Source organism: Nothobranchius furzeri, chromosome 6, assembly GCF_043380555.1.
Source record: "Nothobranchius furzeri strain GRZ-AD chromosome 6, NfurGRZ-RIMD1, whole genome shotgun sequence".
Lineage (NCBI taxonomy): Eukaryota > Metazoa > Chordata > Actinopteri > Cyprinodontiformes > Nothobranchiidae > Nothobranchius > Nothobranchius furzeri.
Genome location: NC_091746.1, coordinates 59893511 through 59908941, shown reverse-complemented (window position 1 = coordinate 59908941; position 15431 = coordinate 59893511). Strand labels below are relative to the sequence as shown.

At 40.4% G+C, this 15431-nt stretch overlaps 2 protein-coding genes across 2 annotated transcripts in view; one reads left to right on the top strand and one right to left on the bottom strand.

Annotated features, from left to right (window-relative positions):
• LOC107373312 (homeodomain-interacting protein kinase 4-like) overlaps window positions 1-15431 on the bottom strand; it is a 745746-nt gene that overhangs the window by 634698 nt on the left and 95617 nt on the right. The window lies entirely within an intron of this gene.
• The window catches only part of mtrex (Mtr4 exosome RNA helicase), a 26847-nt gene continuing 11457 nt past the window's right edge, over window positions 42-15431 (top strand). Inside the window, exons 1-13 of the mRNA XM_015942950.3 lie at window positions 42-232; window positions 816-953; window positions 3376-3442; window positions 3573-3635; window positions 3772-3884; window positions 8594-8768; window positions 8953-9043; window positions 9539-9663; window positions 9766-9864; window positions 10043-10160; window positions 10242-10373; window positions 12988-13067; window positions 13397-13507. Of these exons, the coding sequence (XP_015798436.3) occupies window positions 132-232; window positions 816-953; window positions 3376-3442; window positions 3573-3635; window positions 3772-3884; window positions 8594-8768; window positions 8953-9043; window positions 9539-9663; window positions 9766-9864; window positions 10043-10160; window positions 10242-10373; window positions 12988-13067; window positions 13397-13507 (1413 nt within the window). The 5' untranslated portion in view covers window positions 42-131. The remainder of the gene's footprint in view (window positions 233-815; window positions 954-3375; window positions 3443-3572; window positions 3636-3771; window positions 3885-8593; window positions 8769-8952; window positions 9044-9538; window positions 9664-9765; window positions 9865-10042; window positions 10161-10241; window positions 10374-12987; window positions 13068-13396; window positions 13508-15431) is intronic.

The following is a 15431-nucleotide window of genomic DNA, read 5'->3' as shown; positions in this document are numbered from 1 at the left end:
GTCAGGTTAAAACCATCGTTTTAACCAAAACGACACGAGACGTGTGATTACTTTTGTCCCACACGGCTTCCGTAGCGGAACTGTCGTAACAACATCGCGTTGCATTGTGGGGGAAAGTGCTCCATAGAAACATGTCGGACACATTTGGAGAAGGATTATTTAGCGTGTTTGATGACGAACAACAAAGTTCTACAAACAAAAAGACACCAACAGGTGTTTCTACAGAAACAGGGTACGTTAATTCGGTAAATTGAAAATATTTAGTTTGAAATTAGTTGCCGCTTTTGCTCTGGTCGCGTAAGCGTGGTGCCACGAGAGCTCGGGCAACAAAACTGGTGTTAAGTCGAAACGTGTCCCCGTGTTTAAAACTAATCACTCTCTTGCTTTTCCAGCCACTTGTGTGTGTGTTTTCCTGTGCTAATTACACAGATATTAGATTTGAAGATCTAAAAATATTAGAATTTGCATTCAATAAATCATCTGATCCAGAGCAGCCAATGTGCATTCCAGCTAGAATGGATCGTATACTTTATTTTCTTTTAAGTAGATAGATAGATAGAGAGATAGAGAGATAGATGATCTGAGACAACGTAAATTCCAGTGAATTAGTTAGTTCACGATGGGGAACACATTTTGATGTGACACCTACAGGATACCAGGAAAACAGAACCTTGAAGATGAAATGTTTCTGTTTATGACTATTTTAACATTTACTAAAGCTGAAACCTCTTTTGAGTGAAATGTGACTTTCTTGGCCTTGTGAATTGTGCTAGGATAACTCGGCTAACGACATGCTTTCTTTTTTATGTTGTCAGGAAGGTTGTAGGTAAATTTCTAGGCTCTGAGAAGGATGCGGGTCCATCCACTCGGGTCAAGAGAGAGGCAGACCTGGAAGTAGGGGAGGATGTGGTGTTCGGGAAGAGGGCTCGAACTGACACTGCCAATGACCTAAAGTGAGATGAAAATGCAGCTTTATCGTAACGCTCCTCTCTATCAACAACAGTTATTAATGTACAGTGTTGGGAACGTTACTTTAAAAAAGTAATTAGTTATAGTTACTGATTACTTTATCAAAAAAGTAACTCAGTTACTAACTGAGTTACAAGATTATAAAAGTAACTAATTACCAAGAAAAATAACTACGTAGTTACTTTTTTCATTAAAGCATGCAAGAATTACTACAATAGTGAAATATAAATGACTAATGACTGGAACATAATAAAATATGTCCAAATGTTTTTTTATAAACCTGAATAATTTAAATAAATAAGCATTTAATAGGAGGAACTACTAATCTAGACTATTAAAAGGTCACTGTGTGATTTTTAACAAGACCCCAATCAGCTAAAATTTAAAATTGCAAATAGAAACACCTGTAAAGGTTCCCGAGCCTTTAAATGGTCTCTCAGTCTAGTTAAATTACAGAAATGAATGTAATTTTGCACAGTATTTGAATTTTTCCAGCTTCACATAATTGTGTGTTTTTAGTAGCATTTCTGTTGCAGGTAATCTAGTAACGGTTAAAGAAATAAATAAAATCCTTTAAAATGACACTAGAGGCACAAGCCTGATGGAGGACTTACATTTACTAACTTGGGTCAGACCCAACCACAGAAGAGCTGAAGCTGGGTGGTAAACACACACAGGTAGTTGGGGCGACGGTGGCACAGGAGTTAAGTGCTCGCCTCGCAATCGGAAGGTCGCAGGTTCGAGACCCGCTCAGTCTGTCGCTGTCGTTGTGTCCTTGGGCAAGACACTTAACCCACATTGCCTGCTGGTGGTGGTCGGAGGGACCGGTGGCGCCAGTGCTCGGCAGCCTCGCCTCTGTCAGTGCGCCCCAGGGCAGCTGTGGCTACATCGTAGCTCATCCCCACCAGTGTGTGAATGTGTGCGTGAATGGGTGAATGACTGATTGTGTTGTAAAGCGCCTTGGGGGGTTCCAGGACTCTAGAAGGCGCTATATCAAATACAGGCCATTTACCATTTACCATTAATAACACCTGAGCTCCATGACATCTGAGACTGATGCATCAGTGTTACAGCGGGACTAAAGACATGATCAGAAACAGGTTACAGCTGGATGATCTAGGAAGGTAGAAGATCAGGACGTCTGAGCGGTGAAGAGGTGAGCGGACCTTCGGGACGTCACGCTGTCACGCTAAGAAGGGCACAGCTGCAGACCCGCAGATTCGCTGCTGCAGATTCCCACCTGCAGCCGTAGATATTCATCACGTCTTCCTTGTTCTTCACGGGCCGCGATGCGCTTGGATGAAAACATCTACCTCTTTAGCTCCTGATCAGCTGATGACAGCTTCAACACACCGCGCTGCTTAACGCACGCATTTCCTTATCAGTAACAGAAACGATCATTTTGTTAAAAGAAGACGGTAATTAATTAGTTTGCTCGTTACAGAAAGAAATATTTTTTTATCAACGCGGTTATTTTAAACGGTGTTATTCCCATCACTGCACTGTTGTGTCTACAGCATGCAGTGACCGTGAGAACACTGATGGTCTCCGGCCACCCGGCCAATCATCATCGTGTTTGTAAGTGCGTTACCGGCACCTCTCTCTCCCTGGCTGCAGCTGAAGTGTGGTGGTCAGAAATCCTCACTGTTGCTCAACGTTCGACAAGCACATAGTAACGCACAACCTTCCGTCCCCAGTAACGGTAACGGCGTTGCAACAGTGGGAAAAGTAATTAATTAGATTATTACGTTACCCAAAAAAGAACGCCGTTAGTAACGCCGTTATACTTAAACGGCGTTACTCCCAACACTGTTAATGTATACTTTAAAGGTTTTTTTACTTAGGTTTTACTACCCTCTCATACAAATTTCTTTTGGAGAGCTTTAATAACTTTTTGCTGTGTTCACATTTATTATGTTTGCTATTTGAGATGTGGTCAGTGTTGCATGAACAAAACCATATAATATCCTATGTCTACAACAGTTCAAAAATAGTTAAACATACTTTAACCTTGAGGCCCTTACTCTGTTGCGTATTATAAAAACATGTAATTAATAATTATTGTTTAAAAGCTGCCTTCTGACATGTTGTTGTCTTCTGAAAAATAGGACAGAATTCTCACAGCAAAATCAAACCTAAATGTTTCGAATTGTCCTAAATACACATGAAATAAAACATTTTGAAAGTTTGAAAACATTTACCCCAAAAATAATTTCTAATGTTTTTATTCTCAGTATCTTCAGTAAAGTCTATAAAAATGTATATTTATATCCAAATGTCATCAGAAGTTGGAAGCATTTGTTTCCATTTTTGTTAACAAACCTGTAGTCACCTCTTTGTTAAATTTTTAATAGCCAATAAATATTTCACTAATGTGCAGCTGACTGTTTTAAACCTCTGTTACAGTCTTGCTGAGTTCATGCCTCAAGTGAAGGTGGAGCCGGTTGAAACCGTGGAAGGATGCTCACACGAGGTAACTCGAACAGGAAACATTTTCAGCATCATTATTGTGTCAGTATTAAACGTGTCGTTTGTCAGATTTTTCTTTATTTCACCTTAATTATGAAAAGTTCAAATGTTTTTAAAGAGTCTCTCACCTACAGGTTGCTCTGCCTGCTGATGAGGAGTATAAACAACTAAAACCAAGAGTTGGGAAAGCAGCAAAGGTAAAACCCTGTAAATCTGAACCTTCTATTTAGTCTTCTGACTACACTCTAGTACTGTACACGTTGAACTAGTTGCATCGGTATTTCTCAAATGGTTAGATCGTGTCATGAATTGATTTGTTTTCTGCTTCTACAGGAATACCCGTTTATCCTCGACCCCTTCCAGCGTGAGGCCATTTTATGCATCGACAACAATCAGTCAGTGCTTGTGTCTGCACACACCTCTGCAGGCAAAACTGTTTGTGCAGAGTAAGTATCATCAGTTAGCTACCAGAATGCTAATAACTTATAGTAGAACATGGTTCTCCTTTTGTTGTTTTTAATTGTAACAACGTGGTTAAAAAAAGAAAAAATATTCTTAATTGACCCAATAATTCAAATTCAAAAATACTTTATTAATCCCAGAGGGAAATTAGAGTTTCAGTACACACAATTCTGAGATCAGACATACATACATAGACACATGACAATAATTGGTGACTGTGGTCGTTCGCAACCCGAGTCGCGCTAATGTTATAGATCAAGAGGGTTTATATGAGGGTAGAGTCAGGGAGAGGGGAAAAAAGGCACATCAGAGTTACCCCCGACAGAGAGGATGGCTTTGCAATGCAAAACAAAAACACCTCAGACAGTTATGCACACAGACTTCAGACGATACACAACATAACCACTAGGTGGGGAGGTAGGTTGGGACTCTCCTCACTTCGGTTCGTGCACCCACATGGAGCAGCACTCTTCATCATCCCTACACCCCCAGCAGGTCCCTGAGGTCCAGTAACCAAAGCCTACTGGTTGTGCAGCACCAGGCTAAAGACCAAAGGTGACAGATCATTTGCTGCTGTGGCCCCCAGACTCTGGAACTCTCTCCCCCTGAGCCTGAGATCAGTGGACTCAGTGGACTCCTTTAAAAAGCAGCTGAAGACTCACTTGTTCAAGCTGGCTTTTGTATGACCTTCTTCACCACTCTCTCTTTATTCTGCTCTCCCTATTCCACCTTCCTCAGGATCCACTGATTTCCCTCTTTCCTGTTCACTTTCTCTCTTTCTTAACATTTTTTTAAATCACAATTGCCTATTTTTGCTCATTTTAAATATATTTTTCAACATTTTCTAAATGCTTTTTTATATTTTTTTGTTTTTGTGAAGCGCCTCGTGATTTTTATCTTGAGAGACGCTATAGAAATGTTACTTTCTTCTTCTTCTTCTTCATCTCCGTTTGGACAGGGGAGGGAGATAAATGGGTTAAAGAGCACAGTGGCTGTGTCTCAATTCAGGGTCTGCATCCTTCGAAGGACCCAGCCCACCCAGCCGACGTGGGCTGCGTCCTCCGTCGGCCGGGTAGACCGGATGTTAACGGCTGTGAATTTGGACTGGCCTAGCCTTCATGAACTCCCTCGGCGAACGTTCCGTCGCCTAGCAACCGTGGAACCGCTGGGCAGAAGGCAGAAGGAACCTTAAACGATGGAGCTCGACGTTTTATTTAGCTTTTTAACCCCCAGAAACCCAAATTTAGAAAACAACTGCAAAATATTTTTTAACCTTTCACATGTTGTTCTAGGAGGCCAGATAAACGGGCCTATTTACACATTTTAACAGCCAATAGTGTTGCAGAACTGAATAGGACCTATTAGCAATGTAAATGTGGTTTTAAAAAGAAAAAAAATGGGGAAGGTTTATTTTTGTAGGCTTAAATCTGATGTTGTGATACTACAACCGTGGGTCTCTGGGGGTTAATCATTTCCTTGACTGTTGGAGAGCTAATTCAGAGAAAATACTTTAGACTAGCTGAGCCTGAGCAAAGATGTGATAATAGTTTTTAATACTTTCTAAGGGTCTTACTTTGACCAAAACCGATTTATCACCTTTTAAGACTTTTCAAGACCCAGCGGATACCCTCTAGTAAACAATTCTCATTTGTAAACAAAAATAAAATTCAAGAGTTTAATGCAGAACTGATTTTATTTAGATATTTCTTTTACATGTACATGTTTAATCTTCATTAACCATTTTTTTCTAGCAAAGTAAAAAGCTGTCAAAGTTCTTCCTTCTCTCCTGTGCTCTCTGCTGCTCTGCAGCCTCATGTCCTCCCAGATCAGCTCCAGAAGCTCATCGCTGGCACCTTCCCCTGGATGCCCATTTTCTCCAGAATAGTCTTAACAAACATGTAAGAAAAGAAACAGGAAGAGAAAAGAGGACAACGGGTTATTCCTTTCATGTTTTCGCAGAAAAAAATATACTCAAACGAGTTTTTAAAATATGAGATGTTATTGTACCTCCATGCCACAGCCGCCGAATACTTTGCTCCGGTGATCATGTGGTCCATCTCCGCCCTAAGCTTAATAAATTCCCTGGTTTTCTCTTTTGGTCCTAAAATACAAACTTCTATTAAAATCAGGGGGAAACGTAGTGGGAGAAGTACGACACCGAGCGCGGCCGAACATACGAGCCGAGACCGCAATACAAGCACTTTTACTGTAACATTTCTAACTAAAATAACGTTCATGTATCACAAAAAGTCCTTAAACTGACAGTTTTCAGGTTTATACTTACATTTATAAGCGCAATCCTCTCCGACAGCTCCCGCTTCACTGTCCGCCATTGTTTTTAAGTTTTTCTGCCGGCCGGCCCGCAAGGCATGTTGGGAAATGCTACCTATTGAAGGATACACCCGACCCATCCTTCATTCAGGCGAAAAGAAGGCCGCATTCGTCGACCGCATTTGAAGGAGTCTTCGAATTGGGACAGGCCGAGTCGCGGCGCTGTGACGTAACCGGCCGACGAATCCGGCCGAGGTAGGATGCAGACCCTGAATTGAGACACAGCCAGTGACTCCTAGACACTCCGCGGCCTTCACCGGTCATAGTCCCGCCCAGGCTGAGATATGGAGAAAGGGTTTCCATAGCGACTGCAGCATTCCACATTTCTTCTGACGGGGAGTTTTTATTTCAGCCTCACAGACTTCAAGGGCACCAGATTCAGATGAGAATTGTTTTGGTTACAGACAGAGATCATTTCCTCTCTTTACTATTTACTCTTTAATATTAGATGGTTTGAATAACATTTAGATTGTTATCATTAAAAAACTAAACAGCTCCAGAGTTAAACGTAAAGTATATTTTTGAGGGCAAACAAAAAAAGATAATATATGTTAACTTAGTCACTGCAACGGGGGCGGGCTTGGGAACGAGCTCACACACCTTGAGAGTAAACATCACGGTTCTAAAGTTCAGTGTTTCCCTTACATAGGCGTAGCTGTGGCGGCCCGCCACGGCTGAAATCCCACCGCCACACCTTCAAGATCCCAAGTTTTATTGATTTTTTATTTTATTTTATTTTTTTGCGCCATTTCCCGAAGAAGCAGCGGGAACTACTGTGTTGTTGCTTGTGATCCCAGCCGGCAGGCAGCAAGGAGGAGGAGGCAGGGCAGGGTGGTTACAGCTAGGGATGAGCGTACGGATAAAGCAATTTTGACGAATACGAACATGAAACGAGTGTAAAACTCGTAAATATCTGTAATCGAGCTGAAGGAAAATCCTCATTGGGTAACTGACTGTCTTCACACTCTGTGATTGGCCAGTCACATTGAGCACCCGCCCCTCCCTACACACAAAACTCTGCAGCCGGGAGCGCAGTCTGCTCGGCCCAGGCATCCACGCACACACACAGACAGTAACAGATCTCTCTTGCTTCACTGTTGCTCACGTTTCTTCAGTACTCCCTACGTTTTCTTCAGCTCGCCTCTTTTTCAGTTCAATATTTAAAAGTTACTTTTTCGTAACGTACGTGGTGCATTTGACAAGACAGAGCTGAAAACGGCTCGTGCATGCGTCGGTCACTGCCTCCGCTCCGGTCGGGTTTTTAAAATTATTTTAACCCTCTCTCCCTCTCCCTCTCTCTCTCTCACACACACACCTTAATCAACATTGTTTTGTTTAACTGTGTGTGGGGGGAAAATACCAACAACATTAGGAAAAAATCAGTTTAATCAAATTAAAATAAAATAAAAAGTTGTGTCTGGTTCTAGTATTTCATATAGTTCCTACTGCATGAGTTCAGATGCATTAATTCATGCACTTAAATATTAATGTTCTGATTTTACTGAAAAACTTGTTCTGTAATACTTTTACTATTGTGATCAAAAATATTTAATCTAAATTCTGAGGCTGCTCTAAATAGTTTTCAAATAAACAATAGTTTATACATAAACAACTTCTGATCAATCCATGTCAATTTTAGATTTAAAATAATGTATTGATGTAAACCACACCCACTAATTTCCAAATAATAAGGTGTATTCATCTCCGTATCTCCTTTGATCCGCATTAGTGATGTTTTCAGCACCAGAACAATGAAGCTAAGAAACAGATTCCTGAGTTTGTTAGTAATTTTATTTATGAGGTGCATCTGACCTGTTCTATTTTTCTCTGAAATGAGAGCAAATCAGTGCTTCTATGGGTTGCCTCATCTCTGCACTAGAAAAATGTACTTTATTATAATGTTCACTGTAATGCATCTTGATGTTCTTAACAAATGAATTAAATCAAAGATATTGGTCAATAATGCCAAATATGTAAATTTGTGTTTCAGTCATTTTTATACTGGCTTAAAAATACTTCATTAAGTCTACTAAGCAGGGATGTAGAACGTTTTTAATAGGGCCAGCCCAGTAATGATCTTGGACCAAAATAAAGGGGGCAGAAGGAATGTTTTTCCAAATGCCAAGAAAAATTAAATGCCAACCCCCCACCCCCCCTGCAAAGTGTGTCACTGAGTTTAAAACAAAAATTATTCTTGTGCAAATATTGGTGTATTCACCTTTAATACTAGTTATTAAAATGCAGCAGTTGCTGGATTGGTGCAGTTCAAAGTGGAGTGCATCAAATAAAACAATATTAACATAAAGGTGAAACGTGTCGTAATTTCCCGATAATTTTCGGATTCGTTTGGCTCTTTCTGTAGGTACGCCATCGCCCTGGCCCTCAGAGAGAAGCAAAGAGTCATCTTCACCAGCCCGATCAAGGCCCTGTCCAACCAGAAGTACAGAGAGATGTATGAAGAGTTTCAGGATGTGGGACTAATGACTGGAGATGTCACCATCAACCCAACCGCCTCCTGCCTTGTCATGACAACAGAGGTGAGAAGCAGTTTAGTCAAATATAACAACGTCTACCCATCAAGACTTTGGAGCGCTTTATTCAACACCTACAAACTGGATAGGAGACAAGTTTTATGTTGTGAACTAATGGATGCATTCCACTACCAGAGTGTTTGACTTGTTTTTGTGGCTGACTGATGCATCGACTTTTCTTTTTGTCCAGATCTTGAGGAGCATGCTGTATCGAGGTTCTGAGATCATGAGGGAGGTGGCGTGGGTCATCTTTGATGAGATCCATTATATGAGAGACGCAGGTGTGTACAGAAGGAATACATCACTGATCTCTGGTCACTGGTCAGAGCGGTCTGAATGTGGAGCATCCAGCAAGAATTATTCACATTTTCTTTACTTTGACTAGTTTAAATAAAAAAGAGAAACAAAAAGAAATCCAGTTTTAACTCACTCTCACTTCTGCGATAACTTTTTTCAAACCTAATTTCAAACTTTTTTAATATTCCTGGTTCAGCCCAGGTCCTGTGGTCTGTATTTGGCAGCTTTACATTATTTCTTATAATTAGAGCTTTTGAGAACAGTGCCTTAAACTCTTGTTTTTTTTTTTTTTTTTTTTTTTTTTTTTTGCAGAACTTTGTATTTTTTTCTTTTTTTTTTTTCTTTTTTTTTCTTTTTAAATCATTTGAACAGCAAACAAAGTGCAGCTTCAAACCTGGGCTGGAACGTTTGAGTTTAAAAACACACTGATTTAGAATCTGCTGTTATAAAACACCCCGTGTGTATTGTGTGTATTTCAGAGCGTGGTGTGGTTTGGGAAGAGACCATTATTCTTCTTCCTGACAATGTGCACTACGTTTTCCTCTCCGCCACCATCCCCAATGCCAAACAGTTTGCAGAGTGGATCTGCCATTTACATAAGCAGGTTGTACTTGTAGTTATTATATTATTAGTTTGAACTCTTTCATTGCTGATCTGATCTATTTGTATTAATAATGAGTTTGTGTTTGATCTGACGTCCCTGCAGCCTTGCCATGTGGTTTACACGGAATACCGGCCCACTCCGCTGCAACACTACATCTTTCCAGCAGGGGGCGATGGACTCCACCTTGTGGTCGATGAGAACGTAAGAAATGACAATCAGCAAATCTGTCAGAATAATAATTATCATGCAATCAAACTTAGTTTTTTATGATTACAATATTTTTATAACTTCATTGAGAAAATTAAAGACTTAAAAGATCATCAATTTTCCAATTTGGACGTGTATGTCCGACCCAACGTGCTTTTCTTCTTTTCCTCAGGGTGACTTTAGAGAAGACAATTTCAACACCGCCATGCAGGTGCTGAGAGATGCAGGGGATTCTGGGGGCGGCAGTGGAGGCGGCAAGTGGGACCCGAGACGAAAAGGAGGCACTAAAGGTATTTCTGAAGAGCAGATCTATTAAAATTAAACTGGCTTTAAAAAAAAGTAAATAACAATATTTTGTGTGCTTTGTTTAGGTCCATCCAGTGTTTTTAAGATAGTGAAGATGATCATGGAGAGGAACTTCCAGCCTGTCATCATTTTCAGTTTCAGTAAGAAGGAGTGTGAGGCCTACGCGCTACAGGTGGCCAAACTGGACTTCAACACAGGTGTGTGTGCAAATATATCCCGTTATTATTTTTATGGGTACGCTTTTTATTGTTGCCGGGCTCCACATGCTCTTACAAAATTTGCAACATTACGTGACTTGGATTTAGTTGGCTTTGGAGAAAGCATTAACAACAAAAGGTTCGTATAAGACCCATAACCCTGCAGCTAAATCATGCGTGCTGTGTGTGTTTCTGGGGATTTCCTTTTGTGGATGAAGCAGATTTTGACCTTTATGTTTCACAAGCAAAACCTTCAGCAATTCTCTTGTGAATGGACTAAAATCAGTTTGGCAGCCAGTGTTTTAGTTTTACAGCTTCCTGATAGTGTAACTTGCATCTTTGTTCATTGTGCAAATATGTATTTTTGGCTGTCACGTAATGTGTTTTAAATTTACTCACTCACTCATTTTCTAAACCGCTTATTCCTGAGTTGGAGCTGCTGTCCAACAATCATCAGGCGAGAAGCGGGGGTCTCCAGTCCAGCATAGGGACGCACCAATCACACCTGGGGGACAATGTTGCATCCATTTAACCTGACATGAATGCTTTGGGCCCGTGGGAGGAAATCCACTCGTGCATGAGGAGAACATGCTAACTCCATCCTGCAGCCAGGATTTGAACTTGCAACCTTCTTGTTTTGAATCAGCAGAGCTGCCAGATGTGCCATGGTCCAGCCTTAGCTCTAAATTATGAAACAAAAGTAAATCAGTTTCCAGAAAGCAGCTTGAGTGGAAGTGTTTTTTTTTACCTGTCAGACTATCAGCTGGAAGAAGAGTTCTGATTTTAACTCCATATGGGGAACAGGTTGGCTTGAAATGTCATAATAAACACATTTTTGTGACAGATTGCTTGGGTGGAAGTAGAAATGAGAACATTCAAACTCCTCACCAAAAAGCTAAATTGTTGGCAGACTGCGCTGATGGAAGCCTCCCTACGGAGGGAGTGCTATGAATATGGCATGTTGTGACTTGGATAAGTGAAGGAGTTGTCTCACAGAGACACACTCTGTTAGGAGATAATCCAGCTTTAGCGTGAGCTTGGCTCACATCCACCTGCTTCAGATTCTTTGCAGTGAAGTAAACCATCCATTTAAAATGATATTGTGAAACTTTTTTCTATTTGTTTTTCCTGGACTTTATGCTGTACAAGGTTTGCTTTGACTCTGAGCTCTTCCAGCATTAAAGACCTTTATTCCGTGAAAGCTGACAGGTTTTCATCAACATTACAAAAACACCTGGGAAATAATTCAGATTTCTTAGAACTGTTTTCCTCGAGAAGCTCACATAAAGTTAGCTGACAGAGTTGGGTAATATCAACTTTTAAAGATGCAATATGTAAGAATTTTACAGTGAAACTCCAAAAGGGTTCAAATGAAGGCAACTGGACTTCTTTGGTTTCTTGAAGACGTTTCGCTTCTCATCCGAGGATCTTTGTCAATTCTGACTGGAATATGGGAGAGTCACACTTATAAACTGTAGCTGTTTATTGCTATTTAATGAGCTGAAACTACTCTGAGTACCCCTCCTCTCTACCCCCGATGAGTTGTTGGGTGTGTGTGTGTGTGTGTGTGTGTGTGTGTGTGTGTGTGTGTGTGTGTGTGTGTGTGTTCTTGTACGTACTGAGGACCATTTGACCATTTTCCCTACAAAGTGAGGACATTTTTTTTGGTACTCACTTTTTTTAGAAGCATACCAGAAGATTACTATACCAGTTAGAGGTATAGTGTGAATTAAGTTTTAGTTGAGGTTAGGGTTAGGAGTAGATCAGCACTGGTTATGGTTAGGGTTTGGGTATGGGTTAGGCATGGTGAAATCACAAAAAAGAATGGAAGTCAATGGAGGGTCCGCACTATGATAGAAATGTGTGTGTGTGTGTGTGTGTGTGTGTGTGTGTGTGTGTGTGTGTGTGTGTGTGTGTGTGTGTGTGTGTGTGAGTGAGTGAGTGTGAGAAAGCTGGTTTCTCTCACCCAGCTGTTTCTCTTCCTTCTGTGCGTTTGATTCTCCCCGCGTATCTTTTGCCCACATTTCTTTAAACCTTAGAGAATAAACTTCAGTTATGGATTACGTTCTAAGAATTGTCCATGGAGTGATGGGGTTGGGCCTGAATCTGTGGACCATCCAGAACACATAAATAAATGACTGCATGCACCAGACAAGTGGAGCTTTACCTGGTCAAAACATCTTTCAAATGAATGTTGTTTTATTTTAAAGGATAACAGTTTAGCTGTGCAGTAGCGTACATATGTCAGAAACAGATGTAGAATAATTGTTCGAGTCAAGCAGTTGATTAAAATATTTAGCATTTTATCAGCTCTTGCAATAGGTCTGTGGCTTAAAGCAGATTCATCAGCTGAATGACAATAAACACAACATTTTAAAATATACCAACAGTTGTTTTGTAACATATAATTCCTCCAAATCAACTTGGTTAACGTCTTTAACTGCTCAGTGTCCCTGCAGGAGAATCGGTGTTCTGGTTCCCTCATGTGGGTTCCTCCTGCCAAAAGAAATAAAACATTGTGAAATGACCCAACCTTAACTATTTGTAGGTGCAAGAAAACACTTTTGCTCTAATATGAGAGGATGTTTAGAAATCTGCTCTTTGTTTGTTCCAGATGATGAGAAGCGTCTGGTTGAAGAAGTGTTTAACAACGCCGTGGACTGCCTCTCCGACGAAGACAAGAAACTGCCTCAGGTAAGCAGGACGGGCTGCTGCACGTTTTCCTCCTCACCTGAGGAGTGTGTTGTGTTTTCTAACACCTGGACGCTGTAAAAGATTGTGTTTTTCTCAGAGTTAAATGGGTGCACGTGTATTCATGCAGGCTCAAGCTCTGAGCTGCAGGCATGTGCATGTTGTAGAGGTCACTGAGCAGATTACTGCAGCATGTGCTGTGGCTAAGCCAGCGGTGTTCCACTACAAGAGTTTCTGCTGCGCCGATTATAATTACTTCAGTCTCATGAGCAAAGTATTAGATTTAAACTGTCACTAAGTTATTAAATTAATGATCTTCTGGCATCCTGCAGGTGGAGCATGTGTTGCCTCTGTTGAAGAGAGGGATAGGGATCCATCATGGAGGCCTCCTGCCGATCCTCAAAGAAACCATAGAGATCCTCTTCTCTGAAGGCCTGCTGAAGGTGATATGTTCTTCTAAACACGGGAAAATAACAAAAAGGAAAAGAGAGAATTTAGATTTTTCTGGCAGAAATTTCATTCGATTAACTTCAAGGTGCCAGCATGAATTTGTTTTCTTACAAAAACACCAAATGATGATTCATTTTCCAGCCTTACTTTGATTTGCCGTTACTCCACAACCTTTGAAACGGGTTTTTAATAGTCCACAGTGTTATTACGGTAAATACCTTTCCACTTTTACAGGAAGCAGGCAGATCAGTTCCTCTGTCTCTTCCGAACGATGCCAGAGGAAGGACAGAAATGAATGACAGATGACCGTAGCTGTATAACATCGGCCGCAGCAGCACCACAGAAACAATAAACACCTGGAAAACGACCACATGCTCTGCTCCATCAGCGCAGGCATTGGGCTTCTGTGAGCTCCTACCCCCTGCCTGTGCTTGCTGCTACCTCTGTAGCACTTTTTGAACCTGGGGAAGGCCCCTGATGTGTAAACTATTTGACACCACAGATCCTGGATCAGTCGGGAACGCTGCATCAAACCGCAGTTTTGATGATCACATGATCTTGTTGTTTCAATTAGAAAACGATGGATTGCCCTGCCCTAATAGGGATGTGCTAATATGAGACTTTAGGCCGATATTGATATCCAGTATTGATGCTGATGTTATGGCCAATAACTGATATTTTTAATAACATTGATATTTTAATAATTTTTTAACTAATTATATACATTTCCCTTTTCGATTTTTCAATATGTTAAAAATGACCAACAATCATATTGATGTCGTTGCCAATTTTGATCAAAACTATTAGACCTAGTTAATTAAACTCCACATTAAACCAGTTGAATACACTTTTATAAACACATCGTGTGGGAAGTTAAAGTTTGAGTAACAAAATACATTAAATGCATTCAAATCAACCTTAATTACATGTTTATGCTCTGTTTAAAATCAAACATCAAACTAAAGTTAATCAAACAAATCCATCTGTGCTGCGTACAATGAGATCTCAGGACTGTCATGGGATTCAAGAGAGAGATGTTCTGTCCAGTGTCAGAAAGCTTGGTCCCAGTCGCAGGTCATGGGTCTTGAAACAGGACAATGACCAAAAACACCCAAGAATGGCTCCGAGGAAAACACTGGACTATTCTGATATAGCCTTCTATGAGCCCTGACCTCTGTCCTGTTGAGCATCTTTGGAAGAAGCTGAAACGTGCTGTTTGGAAAAGGCACCCTTAAAATCAGAGACAACTGGAGCTCATGAGGAGTGGGCCAAAACACCTGCTGAGAGGTGCAGAAGTCCCATTGACAGTTACAGGAATCGTTTGATTGCGGTGATCACCTCAAAAAGGTTGTGCGACAAAACAATGTCTGACTTTCATTGGTTAAATTTCATAGAATTTTTATTTATTATAACTTTTGTTGGATTGAAGTTCTTTCTTTGACCATTGTGGGTTTTTCTTTCATTGACCGAAGGGTACCAGCAATTTCGTCCCCATCTGTATATTTACTAGGGATGTGAATCTTGGAGCAACTCACAATTTGATTCTATTCCAATTCTCGGAGTGCCGATTCGATTCGTCGATTCTCGATTTAAATCGATTCACAATCAATGTTAACAAAAAGTGTCAGTTCCAGGATCAACTACTTTGTTGTACAAGTTAGTTAAAGCTATGGTAAATTTTTATTTTACTTTAAACTGGTCATGCTAAAAATAAGCAAATTTACAAGGTAAACTAAAGTGATTCTAAAACTGTAAACAGACGCAATCTTTTGACAAAAAGGCAAAATTTGTGCCTCATATTTCTTACAAAGGAAAATTTGTTCTCACATTTATCAATAACTTAAAATAAATACATGAGTAATCCTGAGTACTCACTTATCAACTTAGAAAATAAATATGAGAATATCTCAAATTTCT